The sequence below is a fragment of the Triturus cristatus genome, chromosome 7, assembly GCF_964204655.1.
Source record: "Triturus cristatus chromosome 7, aTriCri1.1, whole genome shotgun sequence".
Classification (NCBI taxonomy): Eukaryota; Metazoa; Chordata; class Amphibia; order Caudata; family Salamandridae; genus Triturus; species Triturus cristatus.
The window spans coordinates 1,760,959,293-1,760,981,907 of NC_140590.1; the positions used below are offsets into that span (position 1 = coordinate 1,760,959,293).

The 22,615-nt window shown below is 52.5% G+C and overlaps 1 protein-coding gene across 1 annotated transcript in view; it reads right to left on the bottom strand.

Moving 5' to 3' along the window:
* Positions 1 to 22,615, bottom strand: part of LOC146813015 (C-type lectin domain family 2 member B-like) — a 189,380-nt gene that overhangs the window by 151,978 nt on the left and 14,787 nt on the right. Inside the window, exon 3 of the mRNA XM_085620042.1 lies at positions 21,236 to 21,465. Within this exon, the coding sequence (XP_085476168.1) occupies positions 21,236 to 21,465 (230 nt within the window). The remainder of the gene's footprint in view (positions 1 to 21,235; positions 21,466 to 22,615) is intronic.

Here is a 22,615-nt window from a genome sequence, read left to right on the forward strand (position 1 = left end):
TTCATTGGCAACCTGTTCCTTCCTTTCCTTTTCTTCGTTCTACGAGTTTTATTCAAAGCTTGGTTGCTTGTTAGAGTTGAATTATCTATGGTAATGGTCGTGGGGGCAGTGTCCGACCTATCAGGAGATGGTGTTTGTTTTAAGAGTAGTTTGGTTGTTGGGCTCTGTTCGGCAGGCGGCACGTTCTCTCGATTTGTGTATGTTGATGAGGATTCTGGCGGTAGATCCGAAGTTTGTGAAGTCGGAGGGAACCTTATATACCTGGCTGAAGGCAGCAGTGGTTACCTTTTTCCAGGGCCTACAGAAATGTGTGACCTTGCCTGCAAGCAGTTGGGTTTGAAGACGACAAAGTGAAGCTAAGTGCCGAGTGATCTGTCCAACCTAAGGTTTGAGGGGGTTCGACCACTAGTTCGACTCCTGATCATTCCTTTCAGGGTCTTGTTGGAACCCTCTGCGAGTCCGTGGTAACGGGTGGAGAACTCATGTCACCCCACACTCCTTCCACATGGCCTGCATATAGGCGGACATAAAGATGTTACCCCTGTCCGACACCACAACCTTGGTGAAACCCACCCGGGTAAAAATCCCCATTACGGTCCGCGCCACTGCAGGTGCGGTGATGGTCCTCAGAGGGATGGCCTCCTGGTACCGGGTGGCGTAGTTCACCAGAACTAGGATGAACCGGTGTCCAGAAGTGGTCGGCGGATCCATAGGCCCGACAAGGTCGATGGCCACCCGCTCAAAAGGGGTACCAACGACCAGTAGTGGTTCCAGGGGGACCTGCAACTTGGTCCCTGTCTTCCCACTCGCTTGGCGAGTCACAAGTCTTGCAAAAGGCATCAGAGGCAATCCTCATCCTGGGCCAATAGAAGTGTGGGACCAGGCAAGCAAAAGTTTTATCTTGGCCCAGGTGTCGTGCCAGGGGGATCTCGTGCTAATTCCAACAAAAAGGCCCAATAGCATTGGGGGACCACTAAGGCCCTTGATGATCCATGCACCGGAGCCTTGGGCTCACTGTAGAGGCGGCCATCCTCCCACTAAATGTGGTAATTTCCATTAGCATTTCCAGCGGCTTGGGCTTCGGCCTGTCGCGGCATGCCCTCAAGGGTGGGACACTCCTTCTGCGCCCGACAGAATTCCTCTCGGGTAGGCCCTCCTTCCACCTGCCACTCTGCAGGGGTTGGCAAGTCCCCCACAGGAACAACGTCACCCTCCGTGGACTCCGGTGCAACCGCAGCGGGTACCCCATCCATCTCACAAGGTGCGTTCTCCAAGGAGTTTCTCATCAGCAGTGGCCTGGGCCATTGTACCAGGCTCCAGCCCTGGTTGAATCCCTCGCCGGGCAGCCATGAACCGTGTGATCGCACAGGTCCATTCTGGTAGTCCCAGCATCTCGGCGTGTGCTTTGAACTCAACCTCCTTCCAGGCAGTATGCTCAAGATAGTTTCCCAACAAACAGTCAACTGGTATGGCAGGGCTCACTGCAACTCTCAAAGGCCCCGAAACCCCTCCCCACTCAAAGGGAACTTCGGCCACGGGATAGTGAACCACAGCCATCACAACCGGGTGGAATACATCAGGAATCACTTCCTCCGGGGACACCAGCTGTCTCCTTACCATCGTCATGCTGGCACCCGAGTCCCTCAGAGCCTCCACACCCTGCCCGTTGACAAGGACCCTCTGCCTGCACTTGGCAGTATTTGAGGGCACCTAGTTCTGTTGGACCATCTCCCTGTCTCCCAGGCATACTAGGGTCAAGCCTGCCCACTCACCCTCCTTATCTAGGGACAACTCGTCCCCCAGCGCTACACTAGCCACCTCGGGGTTCATACCTCCAGTAGGGGCTGGGGACCATTTACGACACAGGGGATCCCCCTTGTAGTGTCCAACCTCCCCGCTCTCATAGCACCGGACAGTTCTGGGCTACTGACCTTTGTCAGGACAAGTAGGCTTCTGGTAGCCAGATTGTAGCTGGGATGCCAACCCTCTCCCTTGCGGTCGGTTTTGGGGGCCGTTGGAGAACTCCTTTTTATCTCTCCCCCCCCCCTCTTCTGGGGGAAACCCTGTCCACCCTTCTGGGGGTCCCCCCGGATCCCTTGTTGGACACCCTGGTACTGACCCAGGTGTCCACCTCCTCCGCAAGCTCCCTAGGGTCGGTCACCTTGCGGTCCACCAGGTGTTGGCGCAGGTCTGGAAAACATTTATCTAGAAGGTGCCCCCTTAAGAACAAATCGTACAGCCCTTCATAATTAGTCACCTCGCAGCCCCGCACCCAACCCTCCAATGGTTCGCGGGCGTAGTCCAGGAAATGTACCAAGTTCTGTGTGGGAAGTTTGTGGCTATTTCTAAACTTCTGCCGATACTTCTCAGGGATAAGACCAAACTTCATTAGTAACACTTCCCTCATAACAGAATAGTTGGTCCGGTCTGCCTTGTCTAGCATCAAGAGTGTCCCTCCCCACCGGAGGCATGTACCTGTACAGGCTACCCCCCCCCCCCAATAACTCTCAGGGACCCCATGGGCTGTTAAAGACACCTCGTAGGCCGCGAGCCACTTGTCTATGTCGTCCCCCACATTAAAACTGGCCACCACATCTCTGGGCATGTAGAACCTAGATTCCCGTGAAGCTTCAGGGGGTACTCTGCCACCATTTGCGTTGCTGTTAGCCCCTATTTGTAGGGCTTTTATTTCCAGCTCCTTCAGGCTAAGCCCATGGACACATTTTCTTTCCTCCATAGCCAACCTCTTCTCTTCACACTCCTTCTCTAACCTGGCTAGCTCTAGTTTACGTTGTCTCTCCTATCTCCTGTGCTCGAACTCCTCGGCGGACAACTCTTTACTGAGACACTACTGCCTGCCCTGGAACGCCTTCCTGGCAATACATTCTCACTAGTATCTATGTGCAAGTAGGTCCAGCTCTCCTGGAGCGTCCTTGTCTCCCTGCCCCTCGTCCCCTCTACGTTCCGGGTGGGCCAATGCCCATGCTCAAGGTTTTTTGAAGCTCCTCACCTTTGGCGCCTGGCTTGAAGACCCCTTTCCCCTGGCAGAACTCCCTAAGCTGCGCCACCATGTACGTTTCCAGGTTGGCCAGCTCGAATTCCATCTTGCTAGGTAGGGCCTCGGATAATTTCAGGGAAAACCACTAGGACGTAGGTAACAGGCTTAACACAAGAGCACTTACAATCAGGTAATCAGGGAGAATTTTGAGCTTGCATTACATCAGGTGTCAGATTGTGGCGCACACTGAGCCACTGTAGGGTGCTGCACAAGCAAAAGTCCTCATCCCACCGCTGCCATTAATGTTAGAACCGAGGTCATAGGGACCACGGACTCTGACACGGTACTTTGGCGCGAGGCAGGTAGGCACACCCAAGGCTATGTGTGAAGTAGTTGTGCAGCACACTCCCACACTGACACAGTACAGCACACACAATAAGGAGACACCACTCCAGTTTCATTTATAAGAACAAGTCTCTATCTACTTGTCACGGTTAGGAATGTAAGGTTCTCACAGTATGCAGGATAAACAGGTTCTGGTAACCTCCAGTCTATACAGGTAACAACGCTCATTCAGGTATGCAGTACAGGTAACCTTTCTTAGGCGACTATTCCATGGATGCAATATTCCTTAGGCAGAGATTCAATACATGCAGCATGTCTTAGGCAGAGATTCAATACATGCAGTATTTCATAGGCAGAGGTTCAATACATGCAGCATGTCTTAAGCAGAGATCCAATACAGGCAATATTTCTTAAGCAGAGGCTCAATACCGATTCAAAGAGGACCTTCCAGCAGGGGGGGCAGTTCCCAGACAGTCATTACCCGTGTCCGAGAGTCTTTTAACAGGTATTTCAGGCCCCAGGAGCCCCTGGGGTTGCCCCTGCTGCATACAGGACAGGGCCTCCGCTCGGGCCTAGGCCCCAGATCTCTTCGACTCACCGGGTCAGTCCCTGCGGGGGAATTTAGACACGAAGCAGCACCAGTCCTGGCCTGCGCTGGACGCCTCCTCCTAAGTCAGCCCGCTCCCTCCTTTACTCGGGGCTTGGACTGGGGAGGCGGATTAACTCTCCGCATTCACCGGGGTCCTTTCTTCCAGGGACCCGGTCTGGGGAAGTCAGGGGCTCCCGCTCTCCTCTGAGCCCCTCTCGCGAGCGCCGTGGCCGAGCCCCGGATCTCCAGGAGGGCTCCCCGTCCGAGAACCAATCAGGTCACGGCTTCCCGGGGGCGCAGCGGATGACGCGGCTGGCGTCCCGGTTGCCAGGCCACATTCGTCTCTTCGCGCCCGATGCCAACGCTGCCTCGGCAGAAACCGCGGCGAGCCTCACTTCACTTCAGGGGCCGCGGAGGCATCCTGGGGCGCAGCGTCTCTTTCTAGCGGCGCCTGTGCCGCGGCAGTGATCTTGGGCACAGCTCTCTTCTAGCGGCACCTCACTGACACAGTGCAGGGTAGCAGTCCCAGACTCAGGCACACAGCGCACCCCAGGCACAGCGCTTCACCCCCAGGGCGCTACAAGACCACAACGCCGCAGCAGCCTCCAGGTCAGTTACCTTGGTCAGTATTGCAGTGTCCAGGCTCTCAGTGCTTCCCAGTCACAGCGCTGGTAGGAGAAGGGAATATGGCAGTCCCGGGCAGGCACACTTGAGTTGGTATCCCTGGTTCCCCTCTCACAGGGCAAGGTCAGCAGGCAGGGTAATTCATCTAACTTTGGGTTAGAAGGTCCTAGGATCAGTCAGCCCCAGTAGTGTAGTAATCCCCCTACCTCAACAGCCTTCACTCCAGCGGAGGGTTCCCAGGTTCAGTGGTGCAACTGACTTATCAGGTTCCCTCCTTTACTTTTATACCCTTAGGTCAGGTGACCCTTCAAAAAGGCAGCAAGTTCTGGCGGCAACCTGGGGGGGATTTGGAAGGTTCCAGAAGAATCTGGGGACACTGGTGGCTGTCTATGGTGACAAGAGGAGGGACGGTCAAGGTTACAGTAGCATTAAGTCCCAGCCTTACCCCAGCTACTAGTGCGCAGATAGGACAGTGGCCTCACCGGAGTAGCAGGGGCCTGTGGCAACCAGGTTGTTAGGAGAGAGCACCTGCACCTCAGCGCTGATTAGCAGCGGTTAGGCGCCCTGAGTTCTATGTCCAGCAAAAATGGTGGTCTATAGCGAGGCAAAAAGGGGAAAAAAAATGTAGGAGAAGACCACCCTAGGGCTGACAGGTCTAACAGATTGTTAGAAGTTTAATGATGTTTTTGGTTAAAGTACTGTGTTGACAACCTGGTCCTAATAAATGGCATTTTACGCTAACATACAGCGTGGAGTGTATTTATTGCCAGACAAGAAAACGGGGGATTCTGCAAAAGGCGGGCAGTGTTAACAAACACCTACGCACACTCCAAAGACCCTTGTGTCCTACTAGTACTGCTTCGTGGGTTATGCTCCGTAGCAGACAGTTACTGAACGTCACCAAAGTGCCAAGCAGTGCATTAGCAGACAGGCTTTTTAAGTTAATTTAGCAGCGCACATTCACTCAACTGCACCGTCACAGATGCACAACAGAGAGGACCACGCCCCCACAGTGGGCGAGCCAACAAATTAATAATGGAGAGCCAAGTCAATGGCCAGCTCTAGTATTAAGAGCCCATGTAAGGGCTGAGCCCTGGTAACAGTTGTCCTGTACATCAAGAAGTTAAGTATCTTCAAAATTCAACATGTATCACAGGAGTGGAGAGGATGTAGCGCAGTAGCCAGAGCTGCTTACTCGAGAGCTGGAGATCCCAGTTCGAGTCTCGGAGGCGTGACATCCTGTGATTCTGGGCAAATCACTTAATCTCTCCAGTTGCGCTATATAAATCTGCTGCAGGAAGAAAAAGCAGAAAGAGGCAAAACTTTATGAAAAAATTGTTCCACCAAAGCAGATGGTAACAGTATTTCGGCGATGGGAAAATTATAACCGAAGCAGACTAGGAACAAGCAGTGGTAAATGCAGGAAAACATGCTACAGCCGACAGAAAGAGAATCTTCAATGTGCCATTATAGTGTTCTATGAGGCAGTCTGTTGGGGAGGATAGGCTGAGGTTCTCAATTGTTGAATTCTTAATTAACTACAAACGTCAACCATTAATTTAATAATAAGTGTTCCTTGATCGGTTGGGATTTGTTTTTGGAATCCTACCTGTGAAAATATCTCCACCATGGCAGGGGCTATTTGATTCATCTTGATATCGAAGGGTTATTTCTTCTGGGTAGCGTGTAGCATAATCTACTTTTACCAGCAAGTATTTGTACCGCCTACTGTAAAAGGTCCAATTATATCCATGCCAACCCTTTGTACTGGACCCGGATTAAGGGATTTCTCTGCAGGAGAAATATGGGGGGAGGTTGTATGGGTTTAGTCTAACGTTCTGGCAATTCCAAACAATCTCCTTTTATCTGGGCATACATTTCAGGCCAAAACATAACTGCTCAAATATCCTCACCTTATTTTTCTCGGCTCCAAAGTGTCCCCTAGTAGATGACCATGAGCTAAAAACAGGATTTGCTCTTTAAAGGGTTCTGGAACCAACAGCTGAAGTTGTTGCCGTCTCCCTCCCACTATACAATAACCTGTTCTGATAAAGTGCGGTCCGACCTGGGTTTGCCAGTTTCCCTTTTAAACTTGTTTAGACATTCAATTTTTTTGGGTTGGGCCTTCTGACTGAAAAGCTCTGAGGTTTGTCCTCTTTGCCCTATTTCATGTGGAAGTAAAGCAGGTTTCATGGCTAACCCTTGTTTGCTCTCCTGTCTACATTTCCTCTAAGGGAGCATAAGCCAAAGGTTACTCTTTCCTACATTCATGGAAAAACTGAACTACTACTATCTCTGGAAGGATTTGTGGGGCTGTACAAGATTTTGATGGATAACCGACTGTTTACACCCTGAATCTAACAGGGCATCAACTACTCTCCTACAAACCTGTATAGGTCAAGGAAAGGGTGTCCCTGGATCTGTAGTATAATGCGAAGATAAACACCACGACACCCACTGCCGCTACGATGCGAGCACCCTCCACGCACTCTACATCGGACGATCACACACCTGCTTCCTAGCCGCCCTGAAACGTACACAAGGACCCTTCTCCTGCCGGAACTGCAGCTTCACCAGCGTCCGATCTGCAAATCCACCCACCGGGAAAGAACCCAACTACCTCAGATGCATTCCTCTCAACACCCGCTCCGCCCGTAAACACGCCGTTGAACTCTGGGACCTACTCGACTCAACCTCCCCAGATGTCGCCTTCCTGACGGAGACCTGGCTGAACCCCCTCCTCGGCACCCAACATCACAATAGTCATCCCGGACGGCTACAAGATCACCCGCAGGCACCGCTCCAACAGAGCAGGAGGAGGAGGAATCTCCATCGTCCACAGGAACACTCCGAGTCTCGACCAAGACAGACCACACCCTCAGCACCGCCGAACACCTGCACTTCTAGATCCCCACCGATCCCAACACCACCCTCAGAGAAACCCTTGTCTACAGACCCCCGGACCCCGACCACAGTTCAGAGACTCCATCGCCGACTTAGTCAGTACACACGCCCTCGCCTCCACCGACTACATCCTTCTCGGGGACCTGAACTTCTACCTCGAACAACGACCGCAACTCCACCACCCTGATCGACAACCTCGGACTCAGACAACTCATAACACCTACCCACTCCGCCGGCCACACACTTGACCCAATCTTCTCCGCAAGCGCCCACGTCTCCTTCAACCACACCGCCCACGTCTCCTTCAACCACACCACCGAACTCCACTGGACCAACCATCGCTGCATCCACTTCACCTTCCGGAAACCCACCACGCACCACCGCACCCAGCAGATCCCCCGCCACTGCTGGAGTAAAGTCACTGAAGTCCAGCTAACCACCACCCTCGCCCGGAGACCACCCGCCGACCCCACCGACACTGCCCGCAGCCTCAGACAATGGATCGACGACTGCGCCAACACACTCGCCCCGATCAAGAAACCCTCCAACAGACACGCCAACCAGAAAGCCAGCTGGTTCACTGAAGACCTCCAGGCCTCCAACCAAACCTGCCAAAAGATATAGAAATGGCACCGTGAACAGACACCGGACAGCTACGCAGCACACGAACGCCACCCGCAGACACCATCACCTCATCAGATCCGCCAAAAGGGCCTCCTTCAAAGACTGCCTAGACAATAATGCACACAACAGCAAAGAGCTCTTCAGAATCATGAAGGAACTCTCCAATCCCAGCTCCAACACCAACGCCATCCCACCTTCGCAAGACCTGTGCGACTCCCTTGCCACCTTCTTCCATCGCAAGATCACAGACATCCAAGACAGCTTCAATGTCCCGACCGCACCGACAACCACTGAGACCTCCGACCCCACGGCCACCATCCACACCGACCCCCTGCTCTCCTGGACCAACATAAATGACGACACCATCAAAAACATTAACCCCATCCACTCCGGATCTCCGTCAGACCCATGCCCACACCACATATTCAACAAAGCCAGCACCACCATCGCACCTCATCTCCGGAAAGCCATCAACATCTCCTTCGAGACCTTCCCGGAGAGCACGCCGAGATCAACATCGTACTCAAAAACAAGGCTGACCCCAAGGACCTCAAGAAACTCAGTCCCAACTCCCTGCTCCCGTTCCGGGCAAAGGTCATCGAGAAGACCGTCAGACAACTGACCTGCTACCTCGAGGAGAACAGCATCCTGGACCCATCCCAGTCCGGGTTCCGCAGCAACCACAGCACCGAAACTGCCCTGCCACTGACTACATCAGAGCCCTGCTGGACAACGGAGAAACCGCGGCCCTCATCCTCCTGGACCTGTCAGCCACCTTCGACACTGTCTGCCAACGCACCCTACGCACACGCCTCCATGACGCTGGGATCCAAGACATGGCTCTGGACTGGACCACCTCCTTCCTCTCCGGCAGAACCCAGAGCATCCGCCTACCCCTTTCTGCTCCGAAGCCACCAAGATCTGCGGCATACCCCAGGACTCATCCCTCAGCCCAACATTGTTCAACATCTACATGGCACCGCTCGTCACTTTGTGCTCACTCACCCCCTGTCTCTCTGACCGCGCAGCCGATTAAGGCGCTGCTGCGGGGCCAGAGATAGTTTTGCCGCCATTGTTGGGGAATCCCTGGGCCGAGAACACGCCCACTACCGCTAGGCCACGCCCCCTCCGGCCCTACTTCAACGATGTGCTTGCCACGGCCGCACAGCGGACGCGCGCAGCGGGCGCGCCGCCAGCGCGCCAAAGGCAAGCCTGTCTGCGCCTGTCCGCGTCCCGGGGCCTTGAACTCTGCCTGTTCCCTTACATAATCACCTATTCAACTGCTGGCCTGCCATGACTCCTGGCCTATCAGTCCACCTATCCTGGCCAAGATCAACTCTCTAGATATTGCGCGACCCGTCCACATTGACCCCTCTAACCCCATACCTAAGCCCCACGTCATACTATCACGCCTTACCTCTCCCTCTCTCCCCTAAATCATTGGACAGCCCCCCTCATTCGGCCTCGATCTCCCTCCTTAACACCCGATCGGCCGTCAAGCACCAATTGGAGCTTTTCGACCTCCTCGACACCTCCAGCCTCGAGATCCTGTGTCTAACTGAAACCTGGTACACCGCCGACTCCCTACCTGACATTCTCACTTCCCTACCAGACTCCTATTATATCCTCAGCGCTGACCGCCCTGAGGGTAAGACGGCGGGGGAGTGGCTATGATTGTTCGCTCTAACCTTCTATTCCAACCTCTTCCTCACCCTCCCATTTCATCTGTCGACCTTCTGGTGGCACGCTCTACCAATCTTGTGATTCCTCTTACCGTTGTATTGCTCTATCGTCCCCCTCAATCCATGTCTCCAGTCATCCCAGCCATACAGGACCTTTTAGCCACCCTGGTTGTCAACAACTCCTCCCTTCAGCTATTAGGTGATTTCAATTTTTGGCCAGGGGACCTGCGTAAAGACTCCATGTCTAAAGACTTCTCTGACACCCTCCATAGTATCAACTTCATCCCTAATATTTCTGTTCCCACTCACACTCACGGTCACACTCTCGACCAAGTCTGGACTGTTAACCTACCCATCTCCATACCTAATATATCCCCCTGCGTGTGGTCTGATCATTCTCTGATCACCTTCTCTGCTCCTCTGGCAGAGGTTAACCTTCCTCCCTGCCCTAAAAACACCTATGCCCGTAATTGGAACAGAGTAGACATGGTCGCCCTAGGTTTTTCTTAAGCCTCTTCGGTCCCCACCCTGACTGATTTTCCCCCAATTAAGCAGGTAGCCCTCATCAACACCTGGCTCTCTGAAGCCTGCAATCAGGTCGCCCCTCTCAGATGTGTCAGAACTCGCCGCCCCCACGATGCCAACAGATGGTTTTCCAATACCCTCAAAACTCAAACTCGCACTCAGTCAGGCGGAGCGCCACTGGCGCCGCAAATACTGTCCCGATTCCAAGCTTCATTATCTGACCCTTCTGCAGGCGTACAAAAAGTCCATCCTCTCAGCTAAGCAGGAATATTTCTCTCAGAAAATTCATCTGGCAGCTAACAAACCTAAGGAGATTTTCACAATTGTGCATGAACTTTCTGCCTCTGACAGAGCTGCTTCTAGGCCCATTCCCTCCCAAACCCTCTGTAATGCCCTCAATGACTTCTTCATTGAGAAGATTGCCATCATAAAACAGAACCTCCCCTCGGCATCCACCTTTTTCACCTGCCCCCCGCTACCTCCGCCATCCTCCTTCATTGACCAATTTCCCTTGATCTCTGAAGAGGCCTTCTGCACTCTCCTGGGTAACGTCACCTCGGGCTCCCCTGCCGATCTTTGCCTGGCATACATCTTAAGAGATATTCTCTCCCGCTGCCCGGCCCCTCCTATTACCCTTCTTAATACTTCCATCACCCTCTGTATTGTACCTGATTCGTTCAAATCTGCCACTGTTATTCGCATCCTCAAAAAGCCCGGTGCCGATCCTGCCGCCCTTTCAAACTTCAGACCCATCTCACTGTTGCCACTCCTAAGCAAAATTCTGGAGAGCCACATTACTACTTCACCCTCCAACCACATTGAAGCTCATCACCTCCTAGCAAATAATCAGGCTGGCTTTCGGCCGGCTCACTCTACGGAATCCGTCGTCCTCTCTGTAGTCGATGAGCTCAGGCACAGTGCCGATACCAACTCCCCCCCCCCCCCCCCCCCCCCCCAGGCCCTAGTCCTTCTCGATCTCTCTGCTGCCTTCGACACGGTCGACTACTCCATTCTCCTCGACCGTGTCGGGGGCGCTGGCCTGCGGGGTTCGGCCCTGGCCTGGCTCACCTCTTTTCTAACCGGCCGCACACAGGCTGTTCGCCTGGAGGGCTTTCTTGCTCCCACCAACTCTGTCACCTGCGGAGTACCCCAGGGCTCCTCACTATCTCCCCTTCTGTTCAACCTCTACATTCACCCCCTCATCGCTGCTTTACAGGACATGGAGGTCACGGCGTTTAACCACGCCGATGACCTCCAGCTCATTTTCAATCTCTCTCCCTCCACTGATTCCATCTCCAAGGTCCACTCCATCCTCACGTTCATATTCAACTGGATGAATCTCAACCAATTGAAATTGAACCCTCGATAAGACCGAGCTGGTTCTCCTTGGTGGTCCCTCCAACCCCTGGTCCTCTGCTTTTTGGCCCCCCATCTTTGGTTCCCCCCCATTACCCTCAGCCTCTGCGAAAACCCTGGGCATTAAAGTTAGTCAAGACCTCTCCATGCGCCCCCAGATTAGCTCCGTAGTCTCTTCTTGCTTCTTGGCCCTCAGAACCATTCGCAAAATCTCACGTTACTTCTCAGCTGAAGCCCTTAAACTCATTATCCTAGCACTCATCTCGTCCCGCCTGGATTACGGCAATGCCCTCTACGTCGGCATTCCCGCCTACGAATGCCGCCGCCAGCAGCTCATCCAGAACCAAGCGGCCCGCCTTATCTACAGGCTCCCCAAATCTAGCCACATTACCCCCGTATTAAGGACTCTGCACTGGCTTCCCATCAGGGAACGCTCACTCTTCAAGATAGGCTGCTTGACCTTCATGTCCCTTACTGGCACTGCCCCCGCTTTTATCAGATCTAAAATCAACGCATCTGCCCCCTGCAGAGACCTCCGTTCTTCCACTCAGTTTCTTCTTAAGGTCCCCCGCTTTCGCAAAAAGAAATCTGGTGGCACCAGATTCTCTACCCTTGCCCCTCTTCTTTGGAATTCACTTCCCCTTGCGATCCGATCCACCCCCTCCTACTCAGACTTTCGAGCTAAACTCAAAACCCATTTGTTTTCCCTAGCCTACCCCTCTTAAATCTCTCATTCCTCCTTCAGGTTTCAGTTTCTGCCTACAGCGCCAAGAAACTGCATGGTGATAGAGCGCTCAATAAATCCTTTTCAACTTCACGTCGCCCGACCTAAACATCTCCTACACCGACGACACCCAGCTGTTCCTCTCCCTCACCAAGGACCCCCTCACCGCCAAAACCAACCTCCACAAAGGAATGAAAGCAGTTGCCAAGTGGATGAAGAACAGCAGACTGAAGCTAAACTCGGACAGGACGGAAGTCCTTATCCTCGGCTCCACCCCTAGGCCTGGGATGACTCCTGGTGGCCGACCGCACTGGGAACAGCTCCAACACCCACCGACCACGCACGCAACCTAGGGTTCATCCTGGACTCTACTCTCTCCATGACAAAACAGGTCAATGCCATCTTGTCCTCCTGCTTCAACACCCTCTGCATGCTCCGCAAGATCTACAGGTGGATTCCCACAGAAACATGAATGGTCACTCAGGCCCTCGTCAGCAGCAAGTTGGACTACGGATACACCCTCTACACAGGAGCCTCGGCCAAACTCCTGAAACGACTCATTCAAAACACCTCCGCACGCCTGATCCGACATCCCTTGCCGCAGCCACATCACACGAGACCTGCACTGGCTCCCCGTCAACAAGAGGATCACCTTCAAGCTCCTTACCCACGCACATAAGGCACTTCACAACACCGGACCAGCATACCTCAGATGACAGCTTCTACACCCCCAACCGCCAGCTCCGCCGCCCTCGCCACAGTCCCCCCGCATCCGAAGAGCGGCCTCCGGCAGCAGATCATTCTACCACCTCGCCGCCAAGACCTGGAACACCCTCCCCATCCCCCTACGGCAGACCCAGGACCTGCTAACCTTCAGTAGACTCCTCAATACCTGGCTATTCGAGCAGTAGTAGCATCCCCCCCCCCCAGCACCTTGGGACCCTCACGGGTAAGTGGTGGCGCTTAACAAATGTTAAGATTGATTGACACGTTGGTCTTTGAATATATCACACCTCCATAGGTTCCTCCTCTCTTTTCTTAAGGCAGAACCTTGCTATGTGTCCCCACTCCCCATATGCACAACACTGGGGTTTTATTGCCTACATTAGGCTTGACAGTGGATGGATACTTGAAGCATCAATGCCTGTTTCTCTATGGTATATGTCATAAGCACACCTGGCCCGAAACGGGCTTCATAGTTCAACATTAATTCACAGAAGTCCAAGTGAATGGCCGTAGGAGGAAATACAGGATGCAACAACAAAAGTCACATCAATACATTCTGCATGTGACTAACACCGCAGAGAATACTGGACCAGAAGATGGAACAGTAGAAAGTGTGCAGACATAGGACTGCCGCTAGAGTGATGACAGGGCTCACGTATTCACTCGCTAAACCACCTCTACACCAACACTTCTGAGGATTAAGCACCTGCTCCAGTGAGAGATGTGTAACCTACATGCCACTCAAACGTTGACTGTACATGTTATGTGAGAGACTGAAGCTTGCACTTCTACTGCTGCAGTGTTTGATCTGTTCTGCAGGGAAGAGAAGCTTGCACTGCAGTCACCTTTCAGTGGGAGAGGGAAGCTGGTTTTGTTGCTGCCATACTGCTTCTATACTATGAAGACTGGACCCTTCCACTGCCGTTCCCTCGTCAGGTGAGGAGGAAGCTTGCGCTGTTGCTCCCCACGCTGTACCAGAGGAGAGGGGAGCTTACACTGCTCTAGCTGTTATACAAAGAAGTAACCTTTTCCCTGCCATCACCCTCGTTGCTGGTTATGATCGAGAGCTGAGTGCACTGTATACGCTCCAGTTTAGAATATTCTGTGAGGAAAGGAAGTGTGCACTATTCCTACCTGTTCTGAGTGTGAAAACCATGCACCGCTACTCTTGCTGCTCACACCTATTTATTTAATCTTAGTGTCCTGTGCTGTGCACTACTGAAGATTGTGGTAAAGCGTATTGCTACAAAAAAGCCAATATGATTGACATTGCCAGGGCTGGGTTTAATGCACGAGATAATACGTGAACCAAGCTTACTTCTTGTTCTGGGTGGGAAACCAGCAGAATTTTTACAATGGGCTAGAGCACTAATAACATTTATATCATATCTACCTAGAGTCATGGGTGGCACCTTCCGCCTATTCTAGGAAAACCTACAATCCCAAGTATGCAACTTGCATTTTCTAAAAAGTCAGGAATGGCTGATGGCCTCGAGTCACTAAGCACGTTCTCAACCGCGTGAAAAAGGAAATAAACATGTGTGAATTGCTGCATTTATTTCTAGTAGACAGCCACGTGTTAAACTGCCCAGTGGGGTAGAGGGTAGAGATTGTTTTGCAAATGTAGATATAAGTCTCCACCACTCCCAGGCTGCATGAACCCTTGCCTAGAAAGAGGGAGAGCGAAATAGTCTACATGGGGACAAGGTAGTGATGTGCACAATAAGCGTAGGTTTCTTCTTTTGTGTAACTGAGAAACTGACAAAATTAATGGTGCTATTTCAATTCCCTGCTCCCATTATTTGGGATTTTATGCAATTTAAATTTTGTTCGCAAATTTTCCTCGGCACCACCCACAGAGAGCTTCTCTCCTCTTATCCCCTACAATTGCCCGCTTGAACTTCTTTCCACCACAGATTGGTGTGACTTTGAAAATAAACACATTATTTCATTCACTGGCAGTAGACGACCCCCTCAGATCCTCCATCCTGTGCTGCTCGTCCTCGGTGCCTCTTCTCATTCACTACTACCATTCAGGTTATTGACACCACTGGCTGGACATGCTTCCAGGTGAATCAGGGGCCTCCTCCGTTTGAGCGGACGAGAATCGCCTCACAGGTCAGAGCTGAAAATAAAGTGGTGATAAAGTTTACCATTTTATTTTTCAGCAACTAGTCCAAAACTAAGTGTCAGGAAGGGGCGGGACCAGCGCTGCTGAGTGGCAGCAGCAAGGAGCTGTGCGCTTTAAAAGGCGAATGTCTTTGGCCGTCCGTCTTGGTACGGCCAGCCAGACATGCACATTTTAAACTTTTCTAACCCATCTGTCTAGGACAGCTGGGTTAGAGAAAGTGGAGGCCTCCAGGTCAGGTGGCTCAAAGGGCTTGTGTCAGCTCGGGCTGAGACCTTCCCGATCTGGTGACAGTCTTATTGCAGCCGCACCTGAGTACTTCACAGGTCTTTAAAAGACAATTTACTTGTTAACGAGGTTTTGTTGTGTGTTCACCCCTTCTTAGAGCCCATGCAGCTCCACTCTGCCTATTGTTGGAAATTATTAGCCCTCCCGAAATATGGCTCTAGTTGCGCCTCGGTTGTAAAGTCGTCCAAAGAACACTCAGGACACGTGTGATCTTTCCGCTCTCTTTATTGGCATCGATACTAAGCAGTACTCCAAGGAGCGCCGGCCACTACACTGTACCTCGCTGCAGCGCGCTACTTCTCTCTCGCTCCACGCTCGCTATGCGCGCGCATGCCGGCGCCAACGTGCCTGACCGCGTCACGCCCACGTGACGCGATAACAACTAGACCGCTACATATCTCCCCCTTTTACCAACCCAAAGATCAGTCACTTACAGTTCGCAGTCCAGTTCAAAGTCTTGGAACCTGGAAGGCCTTACTACTTGTCTTCCGCTCCTGGTCATCTTACCACTGTCCCCTCGAGCCACTTGGCTCTGTGTTTCCTCGCGTCCTGTTCCTTCGGTCATCGCTCCTCCACAGTTCAGATTACTTCTCAGCCTGTCCATCTCTGCCACTGGGGTCTCACCCCCTGGCTCTCCTACTTGCTCCTCTCCTGCACCTGCTTCTTCCCCTTCTTTACTTCCGCTCGCCTTATTCCCTTCATCCACGTCTTCCATGTCTTCACCTTCCTGTTCCCACTGTTCCCATCTCAATATCTTGTTGCACCGGGCCATGCGGTCCTGCGACCACACGTTCCCATCACTGAGCAGAGCCGCTCTATCATACACTTCCTTGACCTGCATGGGCTTGCTGTACTTGCTGTCTCCTTTCCTTTGTAGGGTAGCCAACTTTACTCTCACCCATTCTCCTCTCTCCAACCGAGTGTCCTTCACGCTCCTCCTCTTGTTGTAGTTGTTGGTGTAGATGGCTTGTGCCCTCTCCAGATTTGCTCTTACGACCGCTGGAGACCATTCACTGGTCACTACCTTCTCCTTCCAGATTCTGTTGTCGTGCGTGAAGGGTTCACGTCCTCTCAATATTTGAAATGGGCTGTACCCTGTGCTTGTGGGCGTTATCCTGTAGGCCCATACCATGTTCTCCACCGCTTTCTTCCAGTCTTTGTTACAGGTGATGGCCGCTTGTATGGCCCCCATCACCACCCTGTTAAATCGTTCCACTAGACCGTTACCTGCCGGATGGTATATGGCCGTGTGCTTTACCGAGATGCCGTTTCTCCCCATGAACTGTTTCCATTTTTCTGATGTGAACTGTGGCCCGTTGTCGCTTAAGATGGACTTGGGAATTCCCTCTCGGGTGAATGTCTCCGATAGGAACTCTAGGATGTTCTCCGTGTCCATCGTCTCGCTCACTTTTATCTCTGGCCATTTGGAATAACGGTCGATGAGGACACACACGTATTTCTGTACGCTCTGGTCATCCAGCACCGGCCCCAAGATGTCTATTGACAATTCTTCCCATGGGTTCGCGGGAGTGTCGAATTTTCCCAGAGCCGGGCGTAATGGCCTCAACGTTTTGTCGGCCCCTTGGCATTGGGGGCACTCCCTGACGTGTCTCTCTGCTCTCATGTCCATGCCTGGCCACCAGTAGTTCTGTTTCGATCTGGCTTTGAGTTTCCCAATGCCAAGGTGGCCTTCATGTAATAGGTCCAGCAGTTTGTTGATTAGGTTCGTGGGGGGGATTACTCTGTCTCCCCGGTATATGAATATGCCCTCGTCTCCCACTGTCAGTTCTTCTCTCACTTCATAAAAAGGTTTGAGGTTGAGTTTCACCTTCTTCTTATCAGGCCACCCTTGGGTGATGTGCACCTTTGCCTCCATCAGGTCAGCATCTTCTTCATAAGCTTCCGTCCACTCTTGTATGCTGATGATCTTCTCTTGATCCTCGATGAGAGCCACCATCTCTCCTCTGTCCGCGGGGTCTTCTTCTCCCGGTTCCATGGCTGCCGCTCGACTCAGGTAGTCTGCCACTCGGTTCTTGTTTCCCGGGATGTACTCCACGTCATACCTGAATTCCAACAATTTTAGGGACATCTTCGATATCCTGGGTGTGGCGCTGGCGTGTCCGCACGATGTCAGAACCTTCACTAACGGCTTGTGGTCCGTTTTGAGCAGGAACCGGGTACCCCATAGGAACTGCCGGAACCTCGTCATGGCCCACACTACCGCCAACATCTCCTTCTCAATGACGCTGTACTTGCCTTCTGTCTCCGTCAGTGCTCTGGAGGCAAAGCTTATTGTCTCCATGTCTCCACTTCCTCGGTCTTGCATTAGTACAGCGCCCAACCCCTTGTCGCTGGCGTCCGTGATGAGTATGGTGGCGCCTTGTGGGTCGTACCCCTTGAGTGGTATCGCTTCTAGGATCCCCTTTTTGATAACTTCAAATTCCGCTTGGGCTTCCGGTGTCCATTGGAACACCGTGCTTTCTCTGGTCAGCCTCCTCAAGTTGTAGGTCTTGGATGCGAATTGTACCACGAATTTGCTGTAGTACTCCGCCATCCCCAGGAAAGACCTGACCTCCTCCTTGTTCTTGGGGGCCGGAGCTTCAACGATGGCCTTCACGTTCTCCATCTTGGGAGTGATCCCCTGTTGCCCTATTTCATGGCCCAAATAGGTCACCGATTGCATTCCCAACCGGCATTTCGACCATTCCGCCGTGAGACCTTTAGCTTCCAGTGTCTGTAATACCTTTTCCAGTGTCCGGTCATGGTCCCTCCTATCTCTGCCCATCACTAGTATGTCGTCCTGGAAGTACTGTACGTCCTTGCAGTCTCTGAACAGTTGGTGCATCATCTTCTGGAAGACGGCCGCCGCCGAGGCTAGCCCGAACGGCATGCGACAAAATCTGTAGCACCCAAACGGGGTAATGAACGATGTGAGACTTTTGCTGTCCGGGTGTAGAGCTACCTGGTGGTAAGCTGATGTAAGGTCGATGGTGGAGTACCACTGGACTCCCCTGGTTCGTGCCAGCATCTCCTCTATCTTGGGAAGGGGAAATTTCTCCACCACTATGTTCTTATTGAGTTCCCTCAAGTCCACACAGAGCCTGACCTTCCCGTTGGGTTTCATCACGACCACCAAAGGCGCCAACCATTCAGCACAGGTTATGGGTTCTATGATGCCCTTCTTTTCCAGATCTTGGAGTTCTGTCTGAACAGCTTCCCTTACTGCAATGGGCACATTCCTCACTTTGTGTGCTACTGGTGTGGCTCCTTCCTTAAGTACTATTTTGTGTTGAAATTTCTCCATTTTTCCTACTGTGCCCCCAAACACCTTTGGGTAGTTTTTCTTCCATCTGTCCGTGTCCAGCCATTCCACCTGGTCTGTGAGCAGGATCTGTTCCTTTCCCCCTGGGTCGAGTTTTATGCCCAGGTCGCCCTGGTCCAACCATCCCAGGACGGAGGGTCCTTTCTCGGCCACATACAGTTTGCACCACGCTGATCGGCCTCTGAACTCGAACAGTAGACGTCGGAACCCTAGCATGGGAATGCGATCACCATTATATGTTACCGGTCGTATGTCTAGCTTCTCCAGCTCAGGGCCCAACTTGGTTTGGAATTGTTCTACCCACACTGCTCTCTGTATGATGGTAAATGGGGATCCGGTGTCTGCTACGACCGAGATGGTTATGCCGCCCATGGACATCTCCAGGACCGGTTTGGTTGATCTCTTGGCGTCCACACTCAGTACCTGGTCGTATATGCACAATACGGTGACCACCTCTTCCTCCGTGGCTTCTTCCTGGTCTTCTGTGCTTTGGTCCATGTATTTCACCACTCCTTTCTGTTGTTTCTTCCGACACACCTTCTCGTAGTGACCCATGATACCGCAGTGCATGCATTTGGCTCTGAAGGCCGGGCAACGTCTGTCGTGGGCTTCGTGGGACCAACTCCCACACCTGTAGCACGTTTTCTTGTTCTCATTATCCGCTTGTTTCCCTTGCCATCTGCTGGTCCCTTTGGTTATGGGCGGTTTGGTTTTCTGGTCCCTGCGGTGATCTCCCTCCTGAATCCTGTTCACCATGGTTGGGGTGCCCGTGTCTTTTCTGGTAGCATCGGCGCACCTCTTTGAGAGTTCTGCCCTCTTCACTATGACCATTACTTCTTTGAGTGTGGTGTCCCCACTCGCCCACAACTTGTCTTGCACGTTTGCACTGGTGGTGTGCATGATCACCTGGTCTTTTATAAATTCGTCTTCCCACAGTGCGTACCTGCACGGGGCTGCTAGCTTCCTCAGTGCTGCCACATACTCTTCTATGGATTCCCCCACCTTTTGCTTCCTTTGCTGGAAGTTATATCTATCTACCGAAACACAGACGGTGGGGCGGTATCGCTCATCCAGGTCTTCCACCGCGTGCGCATACACGTCATCGTCTGTGTCTTCTCTCTTCGTGGGTACTAGACTCTTGTATATTCTCAGACCTTCAGGCCCTAGATTCAGTAGCAGGATGCGTTTTTTTCTCTGGGGTGTGAATTTTTCTTCGTTCTCGTCCTCCAAGACCCCTATGAAATTGTCTATGTATTCCTTCCAGTCCTCCCATTTCATCACTGGTTCACCGGGTTTCGTTAGGAATTGCACCGGTGCAATCGCATACCCTGCCGGGGTACTCATCTTTGCTTCTTTGGTGCTTGTTTCGTTGGTGGCTTTGCTCGGGGGGCTGCCTGGGGTGTTGTCGTTGTTTCTTGTGTGCTTGATCCTCTGGGGGCTCTTATCACTGGACCCCACTTCCTCCTCCTTGGTAGCCAGTGCAGCGCTCTCTGTGCTTGTTTACGTGCGAAGGCCGCTCGTGTGCTTTTGTTGGTTGTGGACGGCGTCGTCTCTATGGCCTGTATGTGGTTCGGGTACTGTACCGTGGCACTGCCACGCTCCTTGGTTGCTCTGTGCCTTGGGTCGACCTCCGCGGTTGGCTGAGGCGTATCCCACGACTCCCCCACTCCAGGCGGCCTGTGCGGTGTTTTGTTTGGGCCTGATGGCCTGGTAGCGTGTCTTCCTTCGACTCGTGGGGCCACGTGGCGTGTTGCCCTCTACTGCGCTTCCCCGTCGGTCTGGTTTCTGTCCCGACCTCGTCGCCACTGTAAAGTCGTCCAAAGAACACTCAGGACACGTGTGATCTTTCCGCTCTCTTTATTGGCATCGATACTAAGCAGTACTCCAAGGAGCGCCGGCCACTACACTGTACCTCGCTGCAGCGCGCTACTTCTCTCTCGCTCCACGCTCGCTATGCGCGCGCATGCCGGCGCCAACGTGCCTGACCGCGTCACGCCCACGTGACGCGATAACAACTAGACCGCTACATCGGTCTCCAGTGCTCTTGAGTGCGGAGTGAGGTCGCTCCCTCCAAGCCAGACTCTTCTCTTATGCTGGAGAGAACAGTGCCAGGAATGGTTAGGGGACGACCGGTGGAGGAGGACGTCGCTCCTCAAGGTAAGTGTTTTATTTTAACATTTTTTCCATTCTCCCCCCCCCCCCCACTTCGCCCCCCCCCCCGTCCCCCTCCCCCCCACCTTCCTCCATCCCACACCGCCATCGGTACAAGGCTGCCGTCAATGCCAGGCGTCAAACACTGCCTGCTCTTCCCAATCCCACTGGCTGCCCCCAAAAAACGGCTTCCTCCAATCATGGTTTCCTGGATAAAAGAAAGTAGGTGAGACAGTTTCACAGTCTTACCAGTTCCCTCTGGGTGTCAATCATCGCGAGGAAGGAGTTGAGTGCAGCGCACCAGTCTTTGGCCTCCGTCCAGCTTCCTTCTTCTTCAGAGAAATAGAAACACTTGTTCTGGTAACGGATCCATTCATCCCCGCAAGGGGGCAGCATTGCACCGTCCTTTCCATAAGCAATAGCATTGCTTTGTGCGCCTTTTGTCTGGGGTCGTTCGGAGCACTGGCTTCCCTTAAGAACTGGCAAAAGCAGAAATTGAAATAAAAAAATGTGCCTAAGACTAAAATTTATGATAAAAATACAATGAGCATCGCTATAAAATATGGGCAAGGGCGGTGTACTTAAATTGTCGGGGGTGGGCAGGCCAGTTTGGCATCCTTGGTCACCAGGACAGGCTGTTTCTGGGGTGAAATCTGGACACAAGCACTGGGAATGGATCATCAAGGACCCAGGAGGCACGCAAGTGCAAATGTAGCAACTGCGATAGTTCAGCGGATGGGGCCCCTAAACCAAAGATGTGTGGACCTGGCAATGTGCACGTTAGAATCAAAGCTGTCCCACTATTCAGCCTTGATGTTTGATAAAATAGCTCACAAGGAATTGGACTACGCACACCAAATAGAGAAGCAACAACATTTGTAAAGTAAATATTGGTGTATGATTTACAATCGTTGCAAATATAGAGTCTAAAATTGTGGTATTATTGTGACACTTCTTTTTTGCAGATCCTCCCTAAAATATGGACATACCTCGTTTACAGGATGAAATGCCACGGTGCATGGGCGCAATCTTGCAATAATGTAGTCTTGGGATGCACCCACCCTCACGGGGGCATCACTGTCCCCTCATTGGTCAGGACCCAGGCACACAGAGCTCGCGTGCAACCATCTGAAGTCCGCCTGCTATACTCTCGCGCCCCTGTGCTAGCTTTGGAAGTGACTAGGTGCTCAAAGAACGGCATATTTGGGTTAATGGAGTGATTGACCCCGGAGGCCTCCTTCCACAACGGGTTAGAGTGCACACACCAGAGCTGGCAACGCATCTGTGGCAGGGGTGTAGCACCCGCCCCTGCAGAGCAGGAGGGCCCGAAAAGCTTCAGGGGCCCCCGAACCCTTCAGAGGGGCCACACGATCACCAAAGCTAATGAATATATGTGAGACATAAGGGCTGCTGTACACATTCTGAGGCAGGGGTGGGGGTGGGGAGCATGGTTTGAATTGTGACAGTTTCCCAAGCACTCTCACATAAATGCATGTTTTGTTACCTTGATAGTCATCAATCGCCTATTCTTTTCCAAACCGTATTATGCACTTTTAACTACTTCTGCCAACACGTGTTTCGTCTATGCCGCATGGTATAGCAGCAGACTTTATCAAGGCTAATCTAAAA